Source organism: Rhamphochromis longiceps, linkage group LG1 (assembly GCF_057381845.1).
Source record: "Rhamphochromis longiceps isolate RC_006_pf linkage group LG1, R_longiceps_female_GT1.1, whole genome shotgun sequence".
Taxonomy (NCBI): domain Eukaryota; kingdom Metazoa; phylum Chordata; class Actinopteri; order Cichliformes; family Cichlidae; genus Rhamphochromis; species Rhamphochromis longiceps.
In genome coordinates this window covers 12,823,248-12,850,284 of record NC_140557.1, presented here as the reverse complement: position 1 = coordinate 12,850,284, position 27,037 = coordinate 12,823,248, and the positions used below count along the sequence as shown (strand labels likewise).

General features: G+C 41.4%; 1 protein-coding gene across 2 annotated transcripts in view; it reads left to right on the top strand.

Moving 5' to 3' along the window:
- The window catches only part of sema4bb (sema domain, immunoglobulin domain (Ig), transmembrane domain (TM) and short cytoplasmic domain, (semaphorin) 4Bb), a 62,792-nt gene extending 36,458 nt beyond the window's left edge, over positions 1-26,334 (top strand). For both annotated transcript variants that reach the window (XM_085385809.1, XM_085385731.1), the window contains exons 3-15: positions 5,835-5,995; positions 6,864-6,926; positions 7,405-7,503; positions 10,677-10,788; positions 11,186-11,302; positions 11,804-11,961; positions 16,511-16,692; positions 17,210-17,360; positions 17,912-18,122; positions 18,239-18,354; positions 20,774-20,931; positions 21,273-21,364; positions 23,063-26,334. In XM_085385809.1, the coding sequence (XP_085241935.1) occupies positions 5,835-5,995; positions 6,864-6,926; positions 7,405-7,503; positions 10,677-10,788; positions 11,186-11,302; positions 11,804-11,961; positions 16,511-16,692; positions 17,210-17,360; positions 17,912-18,122; positions 18,239-18,354; positions 20,774-20,931; positions 21,273-21,364; positions 23,063-23,835 (2,393 nt within the window). In that variant the 3' untranslated portion in view covers positions 23,836-26,334. The remainder of the gene's footprint in view (positions 1-5,834; positions 5,996-6,863; positions 6,927-7,404; positions 7,504-10,676; positions 10,789-11,185; positions 11,303-11,803; positions 11,962-16,510; positions 16,693-17,209; positions 17,361-17,911; positions 18,123-18,238; positions 18,355-20,773; positions 20,932-21,272; positions 21,365-23,062) is intronic.
- Positions 26,335-27,037: the final 703 nt, after the last annotated feature.

The window sequence follows — 27,037 nt, the reverse complement described above, 5'->3', positions numbered from 1 at the left end:
CAGCACCACTGGGCTTACCACATAAAGGCTGTAAACAAGGAAATAAAAGGTAATGGGCTGTATACAAAAAACGGACATATGTTGTGACCTCCACCGACTGGTGTGTGCTCTGCTGAAGCTTTGAGTTTATGTTACCATGCTTTTTTTTTTTTTTTTTTCTTTAAGCCAGAAGTCACGTTTAAGTTAGAGGTAATCATGAAGTTATGAGCGAACACTGGCTAGCTTAGTTAGAAAAGTGCATCCACAGACGTATGCATTAGTGCTAAGTAACTTAATTACATTTAACTACACAGTAAACGATGATTTTTGTCTGATGCTTACACTGAAAAAGCGCAAAGTCACACACATCAAAAAAGGTCACCTCCTAGTTTCTCCTAGCGCTAGAAACCCATCAAAGTAACAGACAGCTAACGACTAGCACCACCCGTGGTGGTGGGTCAAAGCAGGCCAGCATATTTAAATCCTGGCAGACCAATGGGCTTTTGAAGCCAACTCAGAAGTGCCTGAAATCCATTAGCCAATGAGGAACACGGTCAAACGCACCCCTCCTTGTGACATCCACTTCCTTGCAACCACAATGATGACATTAGAAACAGCATCTCAAGGGTTCAAAATTGGACTATAGAAATCAGAGGTGATGTCTCAATAGCTATGTATATAATATAGGTATTTTTTTTGGGGGGGGGGGGGCTATGCTCCAGTACTACTTGCCTTTTCAGCTTTTCCTCCAAGCAGACAAGCACTTATTGGAACCAGTAAACACTGCTCACATTGCAACATTCACATACACACATCGCATTTTAGGCTCTGTTGTGCACACTGGAATTCATATCTATAGGCTTATATACATATTAGAATATATTAAATCCCCTCCATAAACATATTTAATATATGAAAAATAGGAGGATATGCATTTGCATTGGCTGGCTTACAAATCTCTTCTTAAATTCATGACGTATGTAGCCACTCATTGTGTGCGCACAGAATTAGTTTGATTCCCTGACTCTCAAGCAAACAGTTCCGTAATCACAAAGCATCTGTTTGCTGAAATCCTCTGTGATCTGATTTCTTCCTGCCATCTCTAACTCCAGCGAAATGAAGAAAATCACAGTGAATAAATACATGTAATACGCTTGCAAAATTGAATTCCACATAATTAATAACTGGGAGGTGATTAAGTCTCAGTGGAGACGAGACATCGGGCTCTTGGATGCTGTGTTAGTGCTGCATGCAGACCTTGTTCTGCACTCTCCATAACCATGGAGAATTCAGGCAAATCACCTTATTTGACTTCCATGTTGGAATTCAGAGAACCTGCTAACTAATTCAGCATGTTAACACCAGGAATAAAACAGTTATATTGCTGGTAGGTGTGATGTGATGACCATTGGCAGAGGTTGATGGCCTCACTTGGTGACAGCCAGCTGATTAAACAAGCGGGTGATGAATGGAACTGGAGCCTGGCTGTGAAATGACCTGCAGTTGCTGCTGCTGTCTGTGGATGCCCGGTGTTCTGCTGCAATCATGTCAAAACACACAAGCGATCTACTGCATCATAAACTTCAGAAATCTCCCTCAAAAACCAGCCTCTGAAGGGAGGAGCTTTGGTTTTTCTTTCTGAAATCCCTGCAGCTTGACACAACTCTGACATTTGTTACTATTTGACCTTCTGCTCTTATCAGAAATCCATCTCAAAGTGCTTTGAAAATAAGCTCTCTTTCCTCCGTCTGCATGTTTCTTCATAGTTCAACATCTCAATCCAGTCTTCCTGGTTACAACTCCCACTCAGTACCCCAACCTCAAACCCAACCTCCTGCTAAGTTGCCTCATCCTGCTTCCAGAGTAAAAGTTTCATGACTTTGCCCTCCCCCTTGCTCATTATTCCATTGTCTGTCTAAGAGATTGTCACTGTGATTTATGTCAGGGAGTTTTAATATGCGGTGGAAAGGCTGTTTTTTGGTTCTAGTGAATGTCCAAAACCCAGGGGAATCCTGACAATCGCAATCTATGATATGTCCCCCTGTTGAGAGGAGACATTGCACTCCTTTGTCTGCAGGGTCTGCTGGGACTGAGTGTACCTCACTTTATGAGCATTTAAGGATATTTTAGCACATTTAATTTACCCTGAAATAAAACCAGTTTTTCGTTCTCTTTACAGGAAAAATTCAATTTCTTCCTGTCCAGAAGGACACCTGCATGACTATAGGAAATATGCTTTATTATTATAATTATTTTGTATCCCCTCCCCATAATTTTAATGATGGGACCCTGGTCTCCATTGACTCCAGATGTCACAATGTTTTCAACAGAACGAGCACTGTAACAGCAGAAAGAGCCTAAACATTGATTGTGGACAAGATGTGGCTTGTGCAGCTGGCTTTCACTCCCACAAGGGGAAGACCATCATCTGCCAAAGTGCCTTGAGTGTTAGATGAACCATTTGTTTGTGAGCATATTGAAAAGTTTAAGTCATGGGTTGTAGGGTTGTAAACATTTATTGCAGCTTTATCAGCTCCATTTGCATTATGGGCCAATGCACCACCTGGTAGTGTTGAGGGAAAACTTCTTGCTGGTGTCTTTTTTTTTTTTTTTTTTTTTTCTTTCTGTCAGAAGTGTCTAAATTTGAATCCAGCTTACTGGTTATACATGTGGAAAAGGCTGTAAATGGTTTAACAGCAGCAAATATTAGTGTTTACGACCTCAGATTCGAGCCAGTAATCTTATTTGGACAAGCAAATGGAGTCCGTGACCTCCAGTGTTTTGGCTCGCAAAGGACACAGAGTGTGTTTTAATATGTTTGGAACAGGAGGCAAGAGATAAACATTTACAAAGATGGTCAAAAGCTGCAAAGAGTGGGATGCGTGTAGGCAGAGAATGCACTGATCTTATATTACACGCACTTGGTCAGCTTTTCTGAGCTGAGAAAACGAATGTCAAATATGACGCAATAACATTCATCTACAAAAAGATGGGCCCCACTTGATTGTGATTTGTCCAAACCCTGAAAGTCTTGAATAAAACGCTTTATTGGGTTTTGTTTTGCTTTTATATTTGGTCTGTTTGAAGTGTATTATACGGTTAGTCCAAGCGAAAAGTGACCAATTGTCAGACCTCCCGCTGCCTATAAAAGCTGTCTCCAAAAATGAATCCAATCCTCTTCACAGTAGAAAGCAGTAAAAAGCTTCTGATGCCACTATTGAGAACACTGAGTCCTCTGTGATGCTAAGGGAAATGCTATAAAAGGAGCAATGTGTACATAAAGTCTGTATTTAATCAGAAGAATCATTTGAAGCTGCAGGAAATCGAGCAATGTGGGGAAAAAGTAGCTCATTTGACTTCTGGCCCACTGCTTAAGAGATCTTTTTGAAGAAGCTGCAGAATCAGGGAGATTTAGATTAGTGTTGAGCAAAGGAAGCTTTTACCCTGCTGCCAGTAATGATTCGAACGAAAAGGGGGTCGGCCAGCACAGAGAAGCGTAGACGTGGCTCAGTGGTGTGTGTCTTCTCATGGAGAAGCTGGTGGCTGCGACTAAAGAAGCGAAGAAGACTGCCGCCTCCAAGAGTGAGGCTCAAGGAAGACGGGTTTGATAAGAGTTCACGTTGTGTGTCATAAAATTAATTTGACTGAATCTCGCAAGCAAGTGTTGGCTGTAGTTTTGGTTTGTGGTTCTTTATGTAACCTTGAGATTCTCAGTTTTTTGGAGTGCTAAAACAGAAGTTCCTGTCAGCTTAAGGAACAGTTGTCTTCTGCTCATCTCAGGTTGGAATTTGAATGTCAGAGGCCTGCAGAAAAGCGGGATACATGTCATGGTGTTCTGCAGGGGTTGACTGACAGTTCTGGGTTAAACAGGTGTCCATGATTAAGTGCTACTGAGTGCATGGACTTAAAAGCCCCCCTCCTTAAAATAAAATCAGATCAGTCATCTTTTTTTCTGTGCTTTGAGCATCAGGACATGTCAGGGCTCGCAAAATCGCTAGCCCGACGTCCCGGGGCTAGCGATTTTTCCAGTCGGGCTACCAAAATCTTTCTCTGCCCTGCCCGTCGGGCTATCGTAGAAAGGAAAAGTATGTCAATGCTTTTGCATTCTTTAGGAAATGTAGCTGGGTAATTATGTCATTGGCATCGGTGAGCCACTGTCAATATGTGACATATTGAAATCGCGTTTGAATTTGCGCTTGTTTTTTTGCTTTCACTTTGCAATCGCGTGAACTGTGTATAGAGAGCGACAGCACTGATTGGTGAGTGATGATAATTTGCGCACCAATTCCTCTGACATCGTCTTATTAATCGTTAGCTTACTATGCAAACATGACAAGTGAAATCTCCCGCAGCTTAAACATGTGAGAGGTTGATCGCGCAGAGAATCGCTGAGCTTATGTGAGTGCGTGTGTAAAAGCAGCAGGATATATATTTCAGTTCTGCTGAGCCAAATAAGACAGGTCAGGGTGAAGAAGTGACAGCCAAAGAAAAGCTTACCACAAAACGGAAAAGTTATGACAAATCAGACTATAAGGCAAAAAGAAAGTGCAGCTTTATGGTTTCATGGACAAAAGAATTTCTGTGGCTGCGATATGACGAGCTAAATAACCAGGGCTGCACATAAGTGGTCCGCAGGTGCGCATTCGCTGTCAAAATAAAAAACGTGCACAAGATAAGAAGTTGCAACGCTTGTTTGCTTACATAAGATTTTCTGGAGGAGGACAGACATTTGTTTAGAACTCTTAAAGATGTCGAAGAAGCTCCTTTAAGCAATTACTTTGGTGTTCCTCTACCTCCAAAGAAATGTCAGGAGTCAGAACCACAAAAGAAGCACGTATTCTCGGAAAACTGGTTGCAGGAGGTGAGCTGGCTTCAAACAAATGATGAACACACAGAGATGTGATGCAGAATGTGCCGTGAAAATCCCACTCTAGCGGACAAAAACAGTGCCTTTTATATGGACGCAAACGTCCATATAAACTTCTTATCTGGTGCGCGTCTTTTATTTTGACAGGGAATGCGCACATGCGGACCACTTATGTGCACCCGTGCAAATAACATAGGCCTAATGTTCTGCCGGGTGTGTTGTTGGTTTTCCCTCGATTTCTGAGTCGACAAGCGCCTTTGTTACTGGGACCAGTCATTTTAAGAAAGGCCCCCATTAGAGCCCATGAGAAATGCAAGAAATGCATTATTGCTCAGTCTGCAATATCTTTCCCAGAACAAACACCAATTGCAAATAACATACTAAAAATAAACCTGAAAAATCTGTTTAGAACAGCTACTATGTTGCAAAGAGTGAACTACCTCTGGCAAAATTTAGCAGTCTTTGCAAACTTCAAAAAGCAAATGGCCTCGATCTTGGTTCCACTTGCCTCTTACCCGTGACTTCAGTGGAAATTTCATATTCAGGATCTGACACAGACTGATTCATGTTCTACAGTTCTTACAAGTTCATAGAAATTTCTGTTCAATTAGAACCAAATATTTGAGTTGATGATTGTAATTTTTATACAATGTTGTAATTTGTGTTTCAATAATTTTTTGATTAATGTTTTGTTTCCATTACAATATTATACTTTAATGTATAATATTGTAATGGAAACAAAACAGGAAACAAAACATCAATCAAAAAATTGCTCTCTTTTTTATTTGGGCTACTTAAATTTATTTTGGGCTACCAAAAACTGAAGCGTCCCTGCCCGAAGGGCTACCAGGGATTTTGAAATTTTGCGAGCCCTGCATGTTCTGTACTAATCTGTTCCTTTCTGTTCTGCTGTGTGATAATAATCTGGTGTGTGTGTGTGTGTGTGTGTGTGTGTGTGTGTGTGTGTGTGTGTCTCGTCTTTTTCCAGATGCAAAGGAAAGATCAGCTAAGAGGTTCTCGGCAAACGGCGTCTTTAATTACACCTCTCTGCTGCTCAGCCAGGAAGACGACATGCTGTATGTGGGAGCCAGGGAGGCACTGTTCGCCCTCAGCCTCTCAGACATCAGCAAAATCAAGCTGCAGAAGAACGTGAGTGTAACCAAATGCCTCATCCGAGTCCAAATTGCATGTTTAAAACACGAATTGCTGGTTCACCAGGCTCGCACATGTGACAAACTTTGCTGGTAGATAGTTCAGGGAGAATATCTAAAGCTCTGAATTACCACTTTATGGACTTGTCATTAATTTGAGCTGTAGGCCGATGGTGTTAAATAAATAAATCCTGGCAATTTTCACCATATTTTTTTAATATAGTCAAGAGAGTAGATAAAGTTAAATTAAAGTTTAAAAAAAAAGTGTGGAAACACCTGCTCAGTCTCTTTACTATTTGGACTTCTGTTGCCATGAATCGGTGACTTTTCTCAGAGCAGCGACGCTCACAGTTTAGACGACTGCAGCGAGTCATAAAAACTTTGAGCACAAACATAAACAGTTATGGTGATGTGCAGACGTCACAGTTTGTGCGAGCAGTGGCCGATGCGTCAGACACAAGCACAGCTTTATGTACACATTTGAGTTTCTGTTTTGTTTGATCTGCCACAGTTATTGTTTGACAGGGGGTGCCATTAAGGGAGTACGTCTTGTCGTTAGTCCTTAACCAGTCAGCGTACAATAACAGAACTCTTTTATAGACAAAGTCGACCTCTCTCTAAGAGTAGATGAAATGATGTCACTAGTGTTTTCATTTGGATTTCAGCATAAAATCAAACTCTTCTCTAAAATCAGGTAAAAATAATATTTTAGCAACCAATTGAGGACGATCTTAAAAGCACTCCATGCATATCGAAGCCCATTTTAGTACAGTGGAAGTGGATATGCTCTCTATAGATTGGCTCTGAATCTGTGGGTTTCCACTATCTATCACATGACTTATTCAGGGTTTCTTTCTCTGCTTCAGCTGACATGGGGCACTCCTGCTGGAAAAAGAGACGAGTGTAGCTTCAAAGGGAAGAACCTGGAGGTGAGAGACATTATTTTCTGTTTGTTTGAGCAGTGTTGTAAGGGGGGGAGAAATTACGGTGGAGCTGTGTGTTGACAAACCTTTCCATCAGTTACAAATGGATTCATCAAGTGTGCAGGCTCACTGGGGAATTGCTCTTTCTTCTTCTTCTGTCTGTCTCTTACCTTGTTGTCATGCCAGCTGTTGTATCTCTGGGCGACAAGCCTCAGTAATCTGTGTAAATCTCTGGTTTGTGTAATACAAAAAACTCACCAGGCAAAGTGCTGTGTGTGAGGTTTTCCCAGCAGTATTTGAGGAGAGGAGGAATATTTTTCTGTTTCTGTTGAATAATATTTACATTTCCTGCTCTGAAAGATTTGCTTATGATTAGGAGTATTATAGGCAGATTTTTAAGGGGCTCTCGAGAAGATCACATTCAATTCTCAGAATTTCTTGTGATTTTTATGGACCTGACACACTCTCCATTTGTTCTCTCCAGACTGATTGCTTCAATTACGTCAAAATTCTTCTGCGGCTGAATAGCACTCATCTCTATGTGTGTGGCACCTATGCCTTCAGTCCTGTCTGCGCCTACATAGTAAGTAATGACCTCTCAATCTACCCATTGTTCACCTGCAAGACTTGATTTTCTCCCATCATTAAAGCGAGTCTTAATTTATTCCATTCCTCTCCTCTCACAAGAACAGGATTGAATTTTATAAATATTTTTTCGGGGTACTCTTTAGGAATCAAGCCCCCTTTATCCACCATGTCAGTATTGGATCTGTTGTTATCCAAGCGTTACCAAATCCTGTTGAGGCACTTGAGCCAGACAAGTCAACAGGGGGTACACGAGCTGTGTGGTTTCCAGATAGAGGGGAAGCAGTAGGTCTGTTTATCTAGCAGAGGAGTACATTTTGGAGTGATGGCAACCGGCAGTAGAGTTTGGCAACAGCGCAGCTTCTCAAAGCAGGGCATTAAACTCTGCCCTTTGACGTCAGAGTCTCAGACTGAGGATCGCTTGGCAGGACGTTAGGCCCAGATCTGGGATTCCAAGCAAGTCTGAGTTGGTCTGGGTGAACACTCGTCTTGTTGACGGAGTCCACAACTCTGTGTGTCACCCAGGGCATTCCTCGCGGCCAGACGATCTGAGATGTATAGTATTACCAGTGAGGGATGTTTTATTTATTTCTTTTTTTACCACTTCTCACAGAACGTTTTATGGTCAGCCAAAAAGATACAGTAACAATCAAATGAAAGACACAAGTTTAAACAAGCTTAAGATTAAAACAACATCTAATAATAAAGAAGCATGGGAATATTTCTCAGCAACAGAGGAACTCCGTGCTGTCCTTTTTGATTAAAGTTAATATCATCACTGCAAATTGTCTTTATATATTATTTATGTGTCCTGTGACAATGCTCCTATTCCCATGTGTGCATTAAATGCTTTAACGATAGATGTAATTGTTCTTGCTGTGTGGCAGCAGAGGAATCTCTTTTTTTAAAACTATATAAATGAAGTGATGGGAATGGAAAATCTTCCATCCTCTTCCTGTGTAAAAATGTATTACAAAGTTAAGCTCAAGCTTTTGCAGCCTTAAGACCTCAGAGTGCTCGAGGCTCTAAAACTGTTCACAATGAAGACCTCATGAGAAGCTCACTTTGATTAGCCAGACCAGTGTGTAGCAGTGGAAACGGCAATTGCTCTCCATATATGTATTCTGTGATTCAGTGTCCTCATACCCTCTGTCAGCTTTATCAAACAGGACTAGAAGCTCAGACAAACAAGGCCGAATGCTGTCTGACGGACCAGCTACATTTAGATTTAGTGCATAAACTTATGCCACGCGCTCTTGATACAAGTCTGAGGCTATTCAGTGTTTTATCGACATGTCTTCCAAATGCATGTGCAAGTGTTGGACGTGATTCTAACGCTTCAAATGAAAGCGTCACGATGCACGCTTTCTGATTAGCCAACATGCTGTCACTTTTTCCCTTACACAGAGCAGACCACAGTGTGTAGCAGTGGAAATGTCAATTGTCCTCCATATATTTTCTTGTAATTCACTGTTCTCGCTCCCTTTGTCAGGCTTTTGAAAAGGCACCGGCTAAAGCCTGATAGACTGACTGCATTTTGATTCAGTGCAGTGTCTATCACCCACAGCAAAAGTTGTCCATTTTGATTGGACCTCATGGGCTATTGGAATTTGACATGTCCAATCACTGAAAGTCACTTCCTAACAGGACAACATGATGACATCTTATTTAACTTGTAAAAGCATCCACGGTCTCGCTGGCTGCAGAAGTTTTTAATATACATGCACTGGGAACAGAGTCTGACCAGTATGTTTTTCATACCAAACCATTCTTTGATAAGGCCTCAGTCAAATAAGCCTGAAGGCCAGTGTGAGTGCCCAACTGCCAAGGGGAAGGGGAACATTCTCCATTCATGGTTTGCATTGAATTTTTTTCGAGTTTCACTATACTCGAGAAATGTTTGCAGGCAAGTCCATTCAAATTAAGGACGACTGCAACAACCTGCTAGCAGCCAAAGCAATCTTAAGCAGTTTTTTGGTAAACAATTTTAGCTTGCAATTGGCAGCTTCCAGAAAACCACTCACCAACCAGTCAGGAATACAGATTTTTCTCCAGTGACCTGTGACTGGAAGAAGATCTTTGATGAGTTTCTAGACTTATTTGACTGAGGGTTTTAAAGAAATGTCTGTGGAAACTCAAAATGGGACTAAAAATACTGAAACACATAAAAGATACAGGCTTGTTTTGTTGAAGTCAGACTTCAGTGGAAGTTCAGTAACTGTTTCACGTGTGTATTATTTATGTTTCTCTAAGAGGTTGGAAAGAAAAGCAACTGGACTTGTTGGAGTTTCTTGAGGGTTTCACCTCTCCTCCGAGAAGCTTCTTCATATTATTTATGGTTTTGTTTTTGTATTAAGTATTCAAGTATTTTTGGGAGAGACTGTGAAATTAAAATCAGAAATGATGAGAAATACTGGAAGATGGATAAATAAAGTATATTTCTACAATAAATGAATCGTTTGTGTTTGAGTCAAAATGATTTTCTGCCTTTGCTATCTCTGGCACACGGCTCTAAATTCACGTGTACCTGCTTATGATGTAAATCAAAATTTTATGTTGTGTTTTTTTGTTTTTGTTTTTAAAGCAAAATTTGCCAGAATAGCTGGTCACTGCAGAATTTGGAAAAGCATGCCTCTCGACCCATGTCGGAAATGTTTCAGGGAATATTTGGAGCAAGGGATTAGCGAATATTTATGGAAGTAGAGCTGAGGATAAAGTATGGTAGCCGTGTTCACAGTAATGAAGGCAAAGTGCAGCTCAGTGATGTTTTTTTTAGACAACAGCTCAACGGCAATAAAATGTCAGCACTCTGCTACGAAGGTTAATCTTTTGGTAAGATGCCTTTATTGTCCAGTTTTGTGAGATTTTTGATTTACTGTCTCTTTCTTTAAAGTTGGTTGGTACATTAGATATAGTTTTCCTTTTCATACTAATGAAATAGCCTGTTTGCTTGTGACAGAGGGTACACAGAAGAAACCTTCTATTAATCAGACAGCCCGTCAATGGTCCGACGGCGATTTCAAGCGACCAAACATCCAAAATGTCAGCGTGTATTGTGATGGAGAAAATGATCTTGAGACCACTGAGCTCACTTTAACTCACCATTTTACTATAAGTAGAATTTAATTGGCCTGAGCCTCAGGGACATTTGCTGTTTGTGTCTGCCTCCAGAATACGTCAACATTCACACTGGAGAGAGATGAAGAGGGCGAGGTCATGATGGAAGATGGGCGCAGTCGCTGCCCCTTTAATCCAGAGTATAAATCAACTGCCATCATTGTTGGTATGTATTAATGCGCACTTATATGAATGGCTTCCTTTTAGACGGGGAAAGCGGGCGCAGCTGTTTCTGAAACTATTTTGATGGCAACTCCATCTTTGATTCAGTAATGAGTCATGATGTGCCTGCTAATGTTGTTTGTCTGCGTCAGACTCTCTGATAAATAGCCAGACAGCAGCAGACATTGTTTTTGTTGAACTTCTTTAACAAGCAATTAGTAAATAATTGAACTGGATATGAAGAGGAGAAATGATTTGTCTATTCTCACTCAGACTGTTATGTGCTAACATTTCACTTTATTACCGACTTCAACTCCAGCCTGTTATTATTTCTTTGTCATGTGTTATTTTTATTGATTCCAAATTCAGTTCAATCTTTCTCTTCCTTTGTTCTCCTCCAGATGGTGAATTATATACTGGTACTGTTAGTAACTTTCAAGGGAATGAACCAGTCATTTACAAGAGTTTGGGTCAGGGAACTGCTCTGAAGACAGAGAACTCCTTAAAATGGCTGCAAGGTAAACTCCCATGTGTTTTTTCCTTCCACAAATCTTCCATTATGTACCGACCACTGCAGATAAGCTCCAAAAAGCAGCGATCATTAGCGAGGCACATTCACTAATGCATGCAGACGGAGAGCAAAGACAAGCGCTTGTAGATTGCGGGAGCCCAGCCTATCAGCCGTTGCACATGCACATCAAAACAACCTCATCCGGCTGCCACTGCTTTCGCCAGAGTAAGCTGCACTTTGCGCACAATTAAGACTCCTCTTGTCTTCTGATCTTTAGGTAATTCATGCAGACTGCTCCTGATGAGGCATCTGAGTACAATTATAAAGAGGATTCTGTTTCCTCTTCCCTTGCAGGATTGTATCACAGCTTGTTGGTGCAGACACTGACTTTTTCCAAATTTATCATGGCAGAAAAAAGTGGGGGGGGGAGTTTCCCTGTGTCGATTATAAAGGTGCAACGCAGCTGTCTAACCACACGTTTGCTTTTGTGTTTTTCTATCTCTAACAGATCCCGTCTTTGTTGGGTCAGCTTACATCGAGGAGAGTCAGCCTATAGGCAACTCTGTGGGCGACGACGACAAGATTTACTTCTTCTTTAGTGAGGCGGGAAAAGAATTTGACTTCTTTGACAACACCATAGTGTCGAGGATTGCTCGCGTGTGTAAGGTAATGTACACGGGGTAAGGGTGAGGCGATTACACAAAATGATCATGCAAAAGTATGAGGCACAGCAGGGCTCAAGCTTCCTGTCCTTAATCCTGGCACAATTGCCTCAAAACAAGATGGGACACTCCCATGTCAAAGCACATTAGGTAACATTAACTGTATATTATGCCTGAGTAATTGCAATGGAAACATGTCACTGGTGCATTTAAACTTTTCTCTATTTAACTGTACAGGCATGTTTTCAGCAGATATAGTTTCCCCTTGCCTGAATCATTGCCTCGTCTCAGGCTCCCTCCCTCCCCTTTCTCTGCAATGTCATATCCCACTCTCCTTCCATCTCCCTCACAATGTCAGCTGCACTTGTCCATCCCTCCAGCTCCTTGCCGTTCCTCCGCCAGCCCTTTGAGCTTTGCAGGCATTATTAGTATTCAAGAGTGCTTCACAGCAATATGAAATGCTTCTTCCACCCTACTATATGGCCTGTTTTCTTGCATGCAAACTGTAGCAACTGCAGAATTCACTGGGATCATTTAAACCATTGACGTCATTCCTCCTCCGTCCGCTTCTCTCCTCAAGAGTTCAGTTTGGTTGATCAGCCTGGGTAATCAGCCACAAACTCCATTCCCTTTCACCTGTCGTCAGATCAGTTAAAAGGCTATGAAGCTGCATGATATACATGCACTCAGCGTCCCTACCTGACTGATGTCTCTTGTTCATGGAGGCAGTAATGTGAGTAATCGTGGGGACAGCATGTAATCTTAAGTGACAGCTTAATGACTTAGTCCTACTAGGCTCTGGAACTCGGTGCGGCGACACCTCGTGCTGCCGGCAGAGCACCTCCTGGGTTCTATATATGGAAATCATTGACAGAAGTGCCCCCAGACTGTGGCAACTTGCTGCAGATGAACTGTGCAATAGAGACAGAAGAATAGCTTTCTCTGCTCTGTAAAGCACCATTATTTCACAGGAATGCAGCAGCTCCCTTTTTACTTTCTGACGTCTTTTCAGTAGAAGCTCTTCTATAGCAATATGGTAGTGCTGCTTGTGGTTTATTACCCATTTTACAGGGTGAATAATGCATCAATACGTGATTTGCATTTTCTTTTTTCTTTCTTTTTTTTGTATCTTAGGTGGCCCGATTATTTACAGCGCCACATTTTTACTTTAGTTCCTCTCCCTTTTTTTTTTTAAAGGCCATCTTTCCTTAAAGTCAACTTACTGCTGATTGGCTGCCCTTCCCAAACAGATGTTTGAATAGCAGATGGGTGGAGCTTCTGCGGCTGAGATGACCACATTAGGGGCATCCACTCGCGTCAAGATTGAGGAGTCTAAAGTCTGAGCCAGTGATTCACAGGGATTACTTGTATAGCCGCTGACCTGAAAATGGCGGCTATGTTTATGCTGTCCAACAGTATAAATAAAGAAATATAGGACCACTTAAAGCATGTTTTAAAAAGAGAAAAATCCTTGTTTCTTGGCGTCTTGGCTTCACTAAAGGCCTTGCCAGCTATTTGCAGTCATGTTTCCAATGCAAAATATTTATGCATGTACAAACAACTATTGCTAGATTCCTAACCTAAGATGACAGATTTACACTTGTTTTTTTGCAGGAGACCTCTGAGATAATGAAGTTCTCTGAAATGGTCATTCACTCTGAATATAAAAATATTTTGTACATGTTCAGATTTGAGGTATAAGACTCAATATTTGATTGGAAATTGTGTCACTGTGGCATATGAGGGTTTAATTACCTCTGTGAGCTGTGTGTGAACTGCATAGGTGAGCAGTGATCTCGGCGGCCACAGTGTAGAACACGCTCCCTGTTGTTTTGAGAATGATAGTAAGCAGCTGTTCCTTTCACCATGTGTAGTATCCCTGCCTCTCCCATGACCCCTTAGGAAGGTGCACCTCACAGTTGGAAGTGTCTTTAGTAGAGAAAATCTAAGACTAAATCAAGACCGGCACAAAAATTCCCACTTTTTTTTTTCTTTTCTTTTTTTTATGTCAGTGTATCAAATATAAATGTGTGTCTTGTGTGCTCCTCTGCTGAGGAGTGAGTGCTAAACTCAGATTAAGTAAAGCTGAGGTATGAAGACCCCTCCCTTTTGGCAGGCTCCAAATCTAATGCACTTTTGCAAACTGTCAGAAAACACGCACTCCCTTTTCTTTCTGTGTCAGGCCAAGTCCTGATATGTTGGTATGCGGTTTTATTTAATATATCAAAACCATGTTGCGTGTCATAGTTTATCTTGACGGACACTTAGAAAAAGAGAGTATGTTTCTTGTTAGATAAGATTAATTTAATGGTATTCTAACTACTGTTTTACTTACATTTTCTAAATAATTCTACTTATTCTACTACTTTTTTCCTTCTCCCAGTCTTTCCGATCTGCCCCCGCTCCCTTCTTGCCCTCCTCCTTTCTTTTGTTTATTCAGGTGTGCGCTCTGAAGGGCTGTGAAAAGTGGGCATGTTATAAATACTGCATGGCGCAATTTTCTTTACCTCGTGATCTATTACATCTCAGGTTGATGAGAATCTTGGATGTAATAAATACTATGAGAGTCGGCTAATGCCGCACAAGGAAGCGGGTTTATTTTCAGAGGGCAGCTATCAGAGGGGAGTGGTCGATGCGATTGTACAAGCTGTGCATCGGAGCACGGCAACAATAGCAGTGGACAGCTGAGAGAGCAGGAATGTGGTCTCCTCATTATGTGGACGGGCTACTACCTCAGCTTAGTAATTGGCTCCCAGGCCCTACATCATTCCCACGAGGGTGGCTTCACCTCACTCTTGAGCAATGTGATTGTTTGTGCGTGTGACAGCACATGGAGGAGGAAACGGAGGTAGTTATAGTTTTGCACTTTATTACCTCCTCACTCCTTGTGTGGTTATTTAGGAGTTGTTTTGGGTTTGGGAGACCATGCTGACGGGAACATTTGGATTTGAGGGAGGAAAGCTGTCTTGAGCATGGGCGAGGTCTCTTGTTTTCGGTCCTGCTCTTCCTCCCCTTCCTCCTAGTCGTGCTCCTCTAGTGTTTTCAAGCTTGCTCGCTGTATTTGGGAGGAGTTCCTTTTGGTGTGTGTTTACAAGCACTTTGATAATTGCTAGTCCTAGAAAACTCTGATAAGTATTTATGGGAATATTTTGCGACAGCTTGAAAGAAGAGCGAACGCCTTGTCTGTGAGCTGCAGGTGAAGTCAGGCATGAAGGACTGATCTTTATTTCAAAGCTGTAATTAATAACTAACCATTGTTTGTTTTTCTATTTCGCTATGCTCTCTCCTTCAAAGGGGAGCTGATATTTTATGCTGTGGCATCTTTTATGCAGAGCAGTTTTTTTTTTTGTTTTCTCTGTGTTGCATATTTTATTGTTAAAATGCTTTAAAAAATAAATAAAAAGGAGGGTCATGAGCATCTTCCGTTTCTCAACAGCACCCTCTGAAGCAAAGGGGATGGATTGCAACTGCGATGCAAAACATGGGCTCCAAAGTAATGTGTGCCTTTTCAAGGAGCTCGTACATTGCAACATATTTTAAGTCCCTTCAGTAATTTCACTGGAATGTTTGGCCTTCATGATCTGACAGTTTGGGGCTGTTTTCACTCATCTAGGGAACTTAATGCAGTTTGCTCTTAGCTTTTAAATGATTTATAAAAGTTTTTCTAGGGAAAGTTTTTGTGGTTCATATAGAACATTGTTTGCTATCTGGTTTATTTGCTTTTTCATGCTTCTGACAGCAAATTTAAAATCCACTTGAGCTCTTAGGTGTACTCGGGCCGGGTTCTGTAAGGCTCCTGGTCCAGAGCTGACTCAAAGCCCATGGTGTCCTCCCTTCCTGCCACAGCCACAGCCTTTCCAGCTAAAAGCAGATTTTAGTCATAGCAAAGTTGAACTCCCAGATTTTGCCACAGCTCTGACCTTCTGAACTCAACTACTCTGCACTCCTCCTGCTTTTATCGCAAGATATCAGCGTGTTCCATGATTATCTCATGGAGAAAACACATTTGTAAGCCAAATATCCACATGCTCCACCAAACCTGCCTCCACCTTCGTACATTCTTCACACATCAATGATAGAAGCGTCAGTATGAAACCAGGAGGATTATGTCACAGTCATGTGACACATGAAGGGATCACTTTGAGTTTGTGGCTTTTTTTTTTCTTTTTTTTTTACGGGGCGTTTTTTGTCTTTATGTAGTCGTCTTGTGTTTTATTTATTTTGTGATGTGTAATTGTAGTTGTGAAATAGATACTTGCGTTATGTAATGATATCCTATCTAACCATGTGCTCATGTTGTCTTTGCTGGTAGCTTTGTGCAGCTGTCTGTTGTTAAAGCCTGGTTAAAGGATTCTAGTGAAATGTTTAAGGTTTCTTCAGATGAACTGGAGATATCAGAATAATGCAGTCATAATTAAGTAACACTTTTTATCAACTCAAGTCCAAAAATAAGTACAGACTTGTACAACCATTGCAACCCCTGCCAGAATCTAATGAAAATTATTACAAGGACATAAAGTCCTCTAATAAACTTGCTGAATCTTTTTTTTCAGGGTGATAAAGGGGGTGAGCGAGTCCTGCAAAAAAAGTGGACTACCTTCCTGAAGGCTCAGCTCCTGTGTTCCCTCCCCGATGACGGCTTCCCCTTCAACATTATCCAAGACATGTTTGTCCTGAAGCCCACGGGAGACAGCTGGGAGAGCACAGTGTTCTACGGCGTCTTCACTTCTCAGTGGTACGACTCAAATGCAGGCGATGGTTGAGACTGTGACAGTGCTGTATGTCAGCTGTGACAGTGACATAAATCGCGCACACACACTGTGATTTGTCACACTGTTACAGTCAAAGTTTACACACAAGCGCGGCTCGCACACACCCCATCTAGAGCCAGTTTTTATTTAATATCTGTGCTCACACTTGGCAAGTTGTTGTTTTTCACTTGGCTCCTCTGAATTTAGAGCAGCTGTAATGTGCTTAACTGCTGATACGAGCCAATGTGATCCCAATGGTTAGTTAATGTATCAACAAAATAAAGGTTTTAATAAGGAAATCGCTCATGCGCCCACTCTGCAACTGTTCTCCATTGAGAAACTGCCATTCCAGTTTCTTGAATAAAATCATGGCAGTTGCAAAAAAAAATCTCAGAACATGTGGAAAATTGTGTGATGTCGAGTTCTGATAGGTTAACATTTTGGTTCATTGACCAGTTGTTCACAGCTGAAACCCTTACATCCTCATTAATACGTTTACAGGTATAAAGGCGCCTCGGGAAGCTCCGCGGTCTGTGCCTTCACTATGGAGCAGGTGAAAAAAGCCTTCAGCGGGCGCTACAGAGAGGTTAACAGGGAGACACAGCAGTGGTACACCTACAACCACCCTGTACCAGAACCACGGCCTGGGGCGGTGAGTTGTGAAGGCCATATCTTATGACAAACAGTGCAATTCACTGCAACAAGACACAACTTCTTTCTGTGGCTCTTCATTCAGTAACAGATAAATGAGGATAAAGAGCTGTCTTTGTTGTCATGTGTACAAAAGCTATATTAAACACACCAACAAAACATCCCGTCCTACCTGTAGTGTTATTTTAGGCTGTTGAACAAGTCTGACGTGAAGCAGATGTTTCCCATTTATTTTCTTTGTCTGCTGGAAAACAAAGTACTGTCCTGCTGTGGGTTGTACGAGAGCCAAAGAGATGCCTCAGAGCATAAAAATAGAACATACAGCTTAAGAACATGATTAAACCCATCAGCCAATGTGGTAGTTTTAAGCTCCTTATCTCACTGATTCCATTTTCATTTCTGTGTTCTTAAGTAATTAAAGCCAAGGTCAGATGTAATTCAACACCCCATCGTATTGTATCCATTTTTCAGTACTGCTCAAATAATAAGCAAAGATTCTTTTTTTTTTCTTCTTCTTCTTCTTCTTCTTTTTGTTATTTACTCTCCCCACAGTGCGTGACCAACCACGCCAGGCAAATGGGAATCCAGTCATCCTTGCACATGCCTGATAAAGTGCTCAACTTTGTCAAGGACCATTTCCTGATGGACAGCGCGATCCGCAGCACGCCGCTGCTGCTCAAACGCAGCGTACGCTACACGCAGATCGCTGTGCACAAGATCCAGGGCATGGAGAGAGCTTATGATGTGCTCTTTATTGGCACAGGTGGAGCCTAATATATTCTACAAGCATTTCATTTAATAGGAACAAAAACAGAGCAGAAGAAAACTGTCCTCTGAAAACTATATATCTCACTTCCGCTTGTTCTGTGTGTCTTCCAGATGATGGAAAACTCCATAAGGCCATCAATGCCAATGACAAGATGCACATTATAGAGGAGATGATTCTGTTCGCTGAGCCGCAGCCAGTGCAGCACATTGAGCTTGATCCTCAAAGGGTAAATCACCACCTTTACCATATACACTGTATATAAAAGATGAACATAGCCACAAGGGTATAACTACTCCCAATTTGTTAAATTTAGTGTCTTTGCTGCCTCCATGTTTTTGTTTTGTTTTTTGTTTTTTTGTGACCATATTAGGACAAGAGAGAGTGAGAGCTTATCAGCTAACACTGCCAAGCTTTTTTTAGCAGAACTCATCAGTACACAGGTGCTGGTCATTATTGTTGAGTAACATATAAAACAAAAACCTAAAATTTCACTCACCTGAGGTAGACCACAGACTTCATTTGGTTTAGTACCGTATTTTTCATACCATAAGGCGCACTGTCTATGAACGGGTCTGTTTTTATACATAAGGCGCACTAAGTGAAACAAAGTCATAAGTCAAATTTTACTCAACTCATTCTTCTTGCTGTCTCCACTCCTGTACCATTGATTCATTAATGTTGAATTCTCTCGCAGCTGCTCTATTCCCATTTTGTTGCACTATATTAATGACTAACCTCGTATTATGGATGGATTGTCTCAGTTGTTCTCCTGACTGAATTGCCATGTGATTGCATTTGTCACTAACCATCGTGAACCCTCACCTTAACTTTAATCGAGTGGAAAAAAAAGTTAGCGTTCATCCTCCAGCTTCACTGTGTTTATGTTATGCTAACTTAGCTGTGTTGCTAGCGATCACGTACCACATCATTATATAACAGCTAGTCCAACTTCAGTAACCCTAAAAAAGTCACTGCTGTTTAGTTTTCTGTCTTCCTTTATGTTGGAAGTGATAGCAGAGCTGTACGTTTTAATTTTTTCAGAAATCTCTCAGTCAGAACATGCTATATCATGTTTAGGTGGAAACTAGTGAACTAACTTCACGCTAACTTCTAACTCCGCTAAATGTAATAAATTCTGTTTTCATGGATGCCTGGATGTTAAACTTAACTGTTACACCTGGTAAAGCAGCCACACTGATCTTTTTATTAAAGAGTTTTTAACTCTCAGTGATGCCGCAATATTCGTTTGACTTTGGGGCCTGAACTGGATGGTGTTTTGGACCCAGATTACTCCGCGAGGCTCCTGACTACGGTAGCCATAATGCTCTGACAATCCATCAAGTGGTGCGGCTTCGTAGCTTACCAAAGTCGTACTAAAACAGTTTTTGACTGATTTTTGAGTGTCGTGTACTACATAAAATCGATTCAAGGTCAGTAAGGCACACTGGATTATAAGGCGCACTGTCGATTTTTGACAAAATTAAAGGATTTTAAGTGTGCTTTATAGTGTGTAAAATACGGTACACTTGATCACAAAGTATGATTCTATTAAAAATGCTCCTGAAACACCAAACAGCAGTCGAAAGGTCAAGTTCACTGGCTTCAGTTAACAGAGTTTAACCCTAAGAAACGACCACGAGATACAGACATCTGTGTCCGCATCCACCTGTCAGTCAAAACCACCAGTCAAAGCTAACTTTAAATGGTAAGAATGTTTTAAAGGTTGAGTTTTTAAAAGTTCACCGGCTATCATGTGGACATTAAAACAGCTAGCCCTTCTTTTGGCACTCTTCTCTTGCCTTTATTTTTAGACTCTGAAGGTGTCTTCTTGATCATTAGCAGTGTTTAAAGCAGAAAATAAGGTAAAATTGATTTACTACAACTTAATAACAGTGTAATACAACCATAGTGGCCGTGTTGCTTTGTATCCATTTATAATAAATACTTTATCCCATTTTCGAATGTTTGGTGTTTAATTTACAACTAATGAAAATGTGGAAGAGCGCTCTTTATCAGAGCACAAACTGGCTTCAGACATCTTCTTTCCACAGGGGCCATTCCATTGAGTTTTCCTGTAAGTTATAGCACCGTCTGGAACGGAGTTTATGATCCTCTCTGGCATTTTACCCAGAGCTAAATTTCATTACCTTTTCTCTCTTTATTACATAATGGCCTCTCTCGGGGCGAGCAGCCAAACCGAAATCTTATCTTAGATTATGTAATTCTAATAAAGTCTGAGATACTGTTTGTGAGTGTATTCTTAGCTCAAAATAGGGAAATGAAAGGCTAAGACAGAATGCTTATGGTGTCTGTCTAATACAAGGGCCAGAAAAGCTGGTCTAAATATAGATTGTATATTTGGGAACAAGGGGGAGCCGTGCGTCAGTATGACAGGAACATTAATGTTGCAAATGCATATCTGATGCACAGATGTAGGTAGTAAAAGTGCTAAAGATGCTCCTCAGATGGTATCAAGAGAACAGCTGGTCAGAACTACTCCATTGTGTAGGTTATGCTTTTCTGTTGTAATTAATTGTTTAGCATTTTTCGTCTTACTCTGCAACCAAAAGCAGAATGTTTTTTACCTTTTATATTGTAGTTAGATCTGAAATGCACTCCCCCCTCCCCTCCCCCCTCCTCTACAGGGTCTCTTGTTTGTGTCATCTTACTCTGGCCTGGTGGAGGTTCCTGTAGCTAACTGCTCCAACTACCTGAGCTGTGGTGAGTGTGTGCTGTCCAGAGACCCTTATTGCGCCTGGACCGGACAACTGTGCCAGGATGTCAGGATGGCTCCACCTGACAGGTGAGAACTACAGCACGCAGGAGGAAGACATAATTACACTGTGCCTTTTACTGTTAAAAGCAGGAAAATATGCAAGGATAAAAATTCCTCGTTGCTCAACCTTATGTCTTTTCTACGAATGCGCTTTTTTCTTTGAACGTCTACCCAAACAAACACACAAAATAAGCATTCAAGGATCTGCTTTATGTCCCTTAGTGTTAATTTTAGAACAACATTAGTCACTGTATTAGTAAGTTTTAAATGAAAGACTTGGCGATTGCGATAGGAGACATTAGTAATGTAATGTAAGGTGCCTGTCATTACATCTGCCTGTTGTTTTTGTTTGGTATGTTTTGCCTCAGCCACTGGCAGCAGGACGTGGAGGAGGCTGACACATCAGCTATTTGCAACAGGACTCTTCCTAACCCCAGATCTGCCAGACCAGTAGCTTCTCGTGAGTGTGTTCTTTCTGCACAGTGGCCTTTAATTTAAGTGTGTCTGTCACCTCACGCACAAACAGCATGCACTTAGAGTTCACAAAAACATGTTGCCACTACTGTCAAGTCATGCACATACAGTTGTAAGAAAAAACAAGTTGCATATTCATGCAAGTTGTTTTCCAAATTCCAGTTTTGAATTTAAAGTGCTGTAGTAGGAGCTTCAGGCTTATATTTAATGGATATAAAGACAATTGGCTCAGCATTCAGAAAAAAAAAGATTAAAGATTAAAAATTTGTCTACTAAACCTTGTACCTCAGATACAGGAGAAGCAATAGTTTTCAACCTAGATCTGTCTACTTGACGGTATTCTTGAGTCTGTAGGAGTTTGTATAACTGCATGGGTTTCCTGGACTTGGGGAAAAGTCATTTGACCAAACCCCTAAGCTTGTCTAGTGGGGAGTAGTTCAGGAGTATGGGATATTGGGTCAGCTGTTGCAGGCTTTCCAGTTCCTGTACAACCACAGTGTGAACTTCGTTCTTAATGCCAGCAATACGTCATATTTCTCTTCCCTGTGGGTCGTGGGCTCAAACGGTGTGTATGAAAATCAGCACCTCCATGACTGAGACTTTGGTTCACAGCTGTAAAAAGGTGGATTCCCCACTTTGATTGAGAAATTACTTGTAGCCTCAAATAGAGGAGTTGAGGAATTTTAGGGTCTTATTCACAAGTAAGGGGAGAGAGGAGCAGGAAACAGATTGGTGCAACAGTGATACGGGTGCTGTACTAGTCTAAAATGGGGAAGAGAGTCCTGTACATGAAAACAAGGCTGTTGATTTACTAGCCCATCTACATTCCTACCCTCAGGTGATTTTGGGTATCCAACTAGGGTGCCTCCTGGACACCTGCTAGGTGAGGTTTTCTCCGTATGTCCTACTGAGACTAGAGATTAGATCTCTAAGTTGGATTGGGAACACCTCGGTGTCATCCTGTGAAAGCTGGAGGGAGATGGCTAGGGGGAGGTAGGTCTGACCCAAACCCAGATAAGTGGCAGAAAATAGTCGAATGGTGTTGAAACTAAAATGTTTTTGCTGATGTGTTTTATGCACATAAGATTTTAAATGGATTTAAGTAATAGAAATAGAAATAGAAATATGGTGTTAATTTGTTAGCTTCATGGGTGGCTCTTTATTATTTAAGAAAAGAGCCATGCTTTCTGTTTATATTCTTTGTGTCTTCAAGTCGGTCTAAGCTAAGCTAATGAGCTAAGCTAACTCGTCCTGGCTGTAGCTTAAAATTAATTGATCTCCTCATTCTTGGAATGTGAAACTACACCTTTAAATGAGACTTTCTTAATCATGACTGCCAGGTTTATAAAACCAAGATGAGTTGTGATAGAAACACACAAAATCTCATGTTAGATGTTCTGTCTTCTGTCTGTCTTATTAAGGATGTTTTGTGTTGGTTTACACAGCATGTGTGTAAATATAGGCTTAGTGGTCTTAACATATGCTATTGCTAATTGCCAGTAATTAATCAAGTGATCATGCAAGTGTTTTTCTTCTTCTTTCCCTATTCAATCCCTACTCAGCTGAGGTCTGAACCAAACTGTGGGTTAAAAGATTCATTACATCCCGAGTCGGTATGCAGTTGGTCAAATTACTGGCATGTTTCAGTGTTTTGAAACAACATTCCTTTTATTTTTGTTTGTAGGTGGCTCCCCTTGTCAGCTCATTACCATCCCAGCCAACACATTTAGAGTCCTGCCATGTAAGCTGCGGTCCAACCTGGCACAGAGGAGGTGGCGTTACAGTGATAGCGCCAGCCAGTTCCTCTATGCTACCCCCGAGGGAAACCTGGTAGTTGTGGCTCAGTCTGAAAGGATTGAGACCTATCAGTGCTGGTCAGAAGAGGAGGGCTTCCACCAGCTGTTGGCCAACTACTGTGTGAGGGCAGAACCACGCCAGGAGAGTACCACTCTGATTGGTCACTCCCGCACGCCTCACATCACGCGCGAGGAGACCATCATCCTGCCTGGCGAGTCTCGCTCTGAGCAGGTCCATACGAAGACGTACTGGAACGAGCTGATTGTGGTGTGCGCTCTGTTGGCCTTCTCCCTCGTGGTGTTCTCCTTGTTCGTCATCTACAGGAACCGTGACCACATGAAGTCCATGCTGAAGCAGGGCGAGTGCCCTAACATGCAGCAGAAGAAGCCACGGATAGTTGGAAAGCCCACAGAGAGTTTACCGCTTAACGGTAACACAATCCCCGTTTCTACTTCAGATCACAAGGGCTACCAGACGTTAAACGACAACTACATCTGCAGCACGCCGACACACGAGTCCTCGCCAGATAACAGCAAGAGCTTCTCCGAGGCCTCCGACAGGCGGCCGCTTAACCTGAAAGAGAGCCACGTGGAATACTCCCCAACCTGCCCTCGGCCCAGAGTGAGGTTAGGCTCTGAGATCAAAGACTCCATCGTCTGAGAGCACAGCATTCATTAAGCGACGACACCCTGTATCTTCACGAGGGATACAGGCCACCGAGCAAAGGAGAGGAGACCCAGACATCCTCCTATATCACAGCACATCTTTTATTTTTGTCATCTTAGTTCTGTGATCAGAGTGGAGGTCATTTTGTTTAGTCATTTCCACTCCGAAGCCAGAGGTCGGTCCGGTTTGCTGTGTAAGGCAGAAAAAAATGAAGCAGCACAATACTCCAGTTTGAGCCAGGATCAGGAACCATGGCAGCTGCTAAGAATAATTCTCACACATTACTTTTTTCTTTCTTGGAGTCATTCTCATGGCCACTAACACCATATGTGGGTGAGCATAAGGCTGGGCAATATGGGGGATAAAAAACAATAAAATAAAAAGATAAACAGAAGACCTTTTAGTTCCAATGTTTATCACACTGTCTTTTTAGGTATGCAACAATAAAAAGTTGTCTAGTCTAGATATACATCATATACTATTACAACCACAGACAGCGAATTTAAAAATATTTATATTTTACCCAGCCCTGTTTGAGTAATCTTGCACATTCTCTGCAGAGTGTGGCAGCCACACGTCTGTTATTATGCACACTAGAGCCAAGCTACAGCTACATGGTGACCAAGAGTTCAGGTTTAGAAGTATTATAGTACATGAAATTCATATTCATTAAGATCCACGGATTATGGACACAAGTCATAAACACATTTGTCCCCATTCGCTGAATAAACGTCATGACTGTATGAGGATAAATAAGATGAAAGCTGAAGCGGAGGAGGAGAATACGCCACACCACTGTCTCAATGAAAAAGGACTGCAACGTTAAGATGATAGAATATGTGTAATTATATATGATGCTACGCCTATATGCTGACGTTTACCTCCTGAATGTATGTTGTCGTCGAGAGAAAGTCTGTTTCACTCAAACAAAACTGCACCACAGATGATTTAGAGAGACGGTTGCATTTTCGCTCATCTGAGTCAGCCCTGCTCTTGAGTGTTGACCTGCAGATTCCATGATGGGTTTCTAAATGGACTTAAAAACAGCTGCCCCCTTTTTTTATGTGCGTGTGCGTATTTGTTTGTTTTGTTTTAATGGAACTGAAATTCCAAGTGCAGAGAGGCAAAGGAACAAAAAGAAATGGGGACAGCTACACCTCCACCACATTTGGGGCAGCACCAAAATCATCGTTGTGCACTGTGCCAAAAAAAGCTAAACAAAAATAACTTGATTGTCTTATCTAAATGCAATAGTGCCATTCTCACATGCCCATCTCATGCTTTGTGTTAGCATTGATCACTGTCAAAGAGCACATGATGACGGACCCAGGGAATGGGTTTCGCTAAAAGTATTGTGGCACTAATAATAAATAAATGTAAAGTGCAAGGTTGGGGATTTCTAAGACTGTTAGCTCATAGCAGACTTTACGGACTGTGTTGGGCAAAATAATTGTTGTAAATTTTGAACCGGGGCCAAATGTTTTACATGGCGATTACGTGCCATGTGGTTGTCAGGTGTGAAAATATTCCAGTTTTCCTTCTGCCATCTCACCGAGACACATCTGAGACGGTTGAGCTCAGCTTGTCTACTTTAAGTGCTAATCAAGCCACTCGAAATGTAAAACTTACAGAATAAGTAATAACTAATGCTGCTGTAGGGGAAAGGAAATGTTGCGAGTTCTCTTGTCCAGACTACAGCTGTATGATATCATGGCATAGATACACAGACCTTTTGTATTAGCTCAGTTTGACCCCGCCCCCACCAGGTTACAGGTCCCAGACTCGCCACACTCAGTCAGAAGTCGAGGTGACATAAATGTGAAAGCACAAGTAATCAGGGTGTTGAATACTTACAGGTTTGCACATTTCACTAAAATCAGAGCTTGTTCCAAGAAATGCAACTACTGAGGTGGACGGTATGGCTGCTAAGGAAAATTTTTAGTAATCAGTTATTACAGGGACCAGTGCAGCCATCGCAAACACTCTCGCACCCACATTGCTTAGACTTTTGAGACTTAACGAGCAGAATTTTCCAAAGATGCAGAACTCCGATCATGTTGTGTAAATCTGAATGAGAAACATTTACACAGCCGTAAGGACAACATGGCACCACATGTCTTAGACTACAACACCAGGTCACTGTATTGATTATGTAAGCCTACAATATATATTCCAGTGTCATGCAGGATCAAAACTTTGCTTTTTGAAACACTGAGCAGATGAAATGTTATGTAACTGCTACAAGTTGACAAAGTAACTGCACAGCATACTGCGCAACAGTGGTCAGTGTTTCCTTTGTTTCTTAGGTTTTTGTTGTGTGTGTATATACAGTACCTGTGCTTAATATTGTGTGTTTTTAAGGGACCTTGTGCAAGATGTGTTGTAGAGATAGTCGTGAAACTAGAGAGTGAACACTGGTGATTTTTTTTGATTTTTTTAAATTTTATTTTATTTTTCTTCTTCTTTAATAGTGCTTTACTGCCTAATTTAGAAAACATTTGACCACGCTGTTAGTTTAGCATCTGGACTAGTTTTCACTCAAGCACATCAAAGCAGGACAGAGATGGGGGTTTTTCATGCTACTGATGAAAGTTTGATGAAGAGATCAACATCTTTTTTTTTTTTCCTGTAGTTAATGTGATGCCACAGCTTCCAGTTAGTTACTTTAGCTTAGCATTAAAAGGGAGAAACTCTGTCTGACTTTGTCCAAAGGTAATCTTAGTCTGCCATTATGAAACGTATATAATAAAAAAAGATGGACCAAGTCTACCCGTTGGTTTTAAAGCCCTCTTCTGAAGCCTTGATTTTAACATTTTATAATTTTTGTCTTATTGGTGCATTTAAAACCTTCAAATTGCACCACAGACATAATTAAAAGGTCCACGGCTGTGAACTATGAAACAACTTCAGCGTAGCCAGTCTTTGCATTAGTGGGCTTCACAAAACCTAAAACCTGCGTCAGAGGTGACGAGTATCACAATGATGGTTATCAACTTTCAGTGTTACCGCGAGCTCTCTGCTTCAGGTTCTGCTCATGCAAAAAGGAGCTTTTCACGTGTCATTTGACTTTTCTTCCACTCAAAACGGATCAACTGAGTCACATCTACTCCAGTCACATTATGAGAGGAGTGGGCACATCTCTAAAGATTATCATTTTAAAAAATGACAGTAAATTGCTAAACCAGAGCTGCGAAGA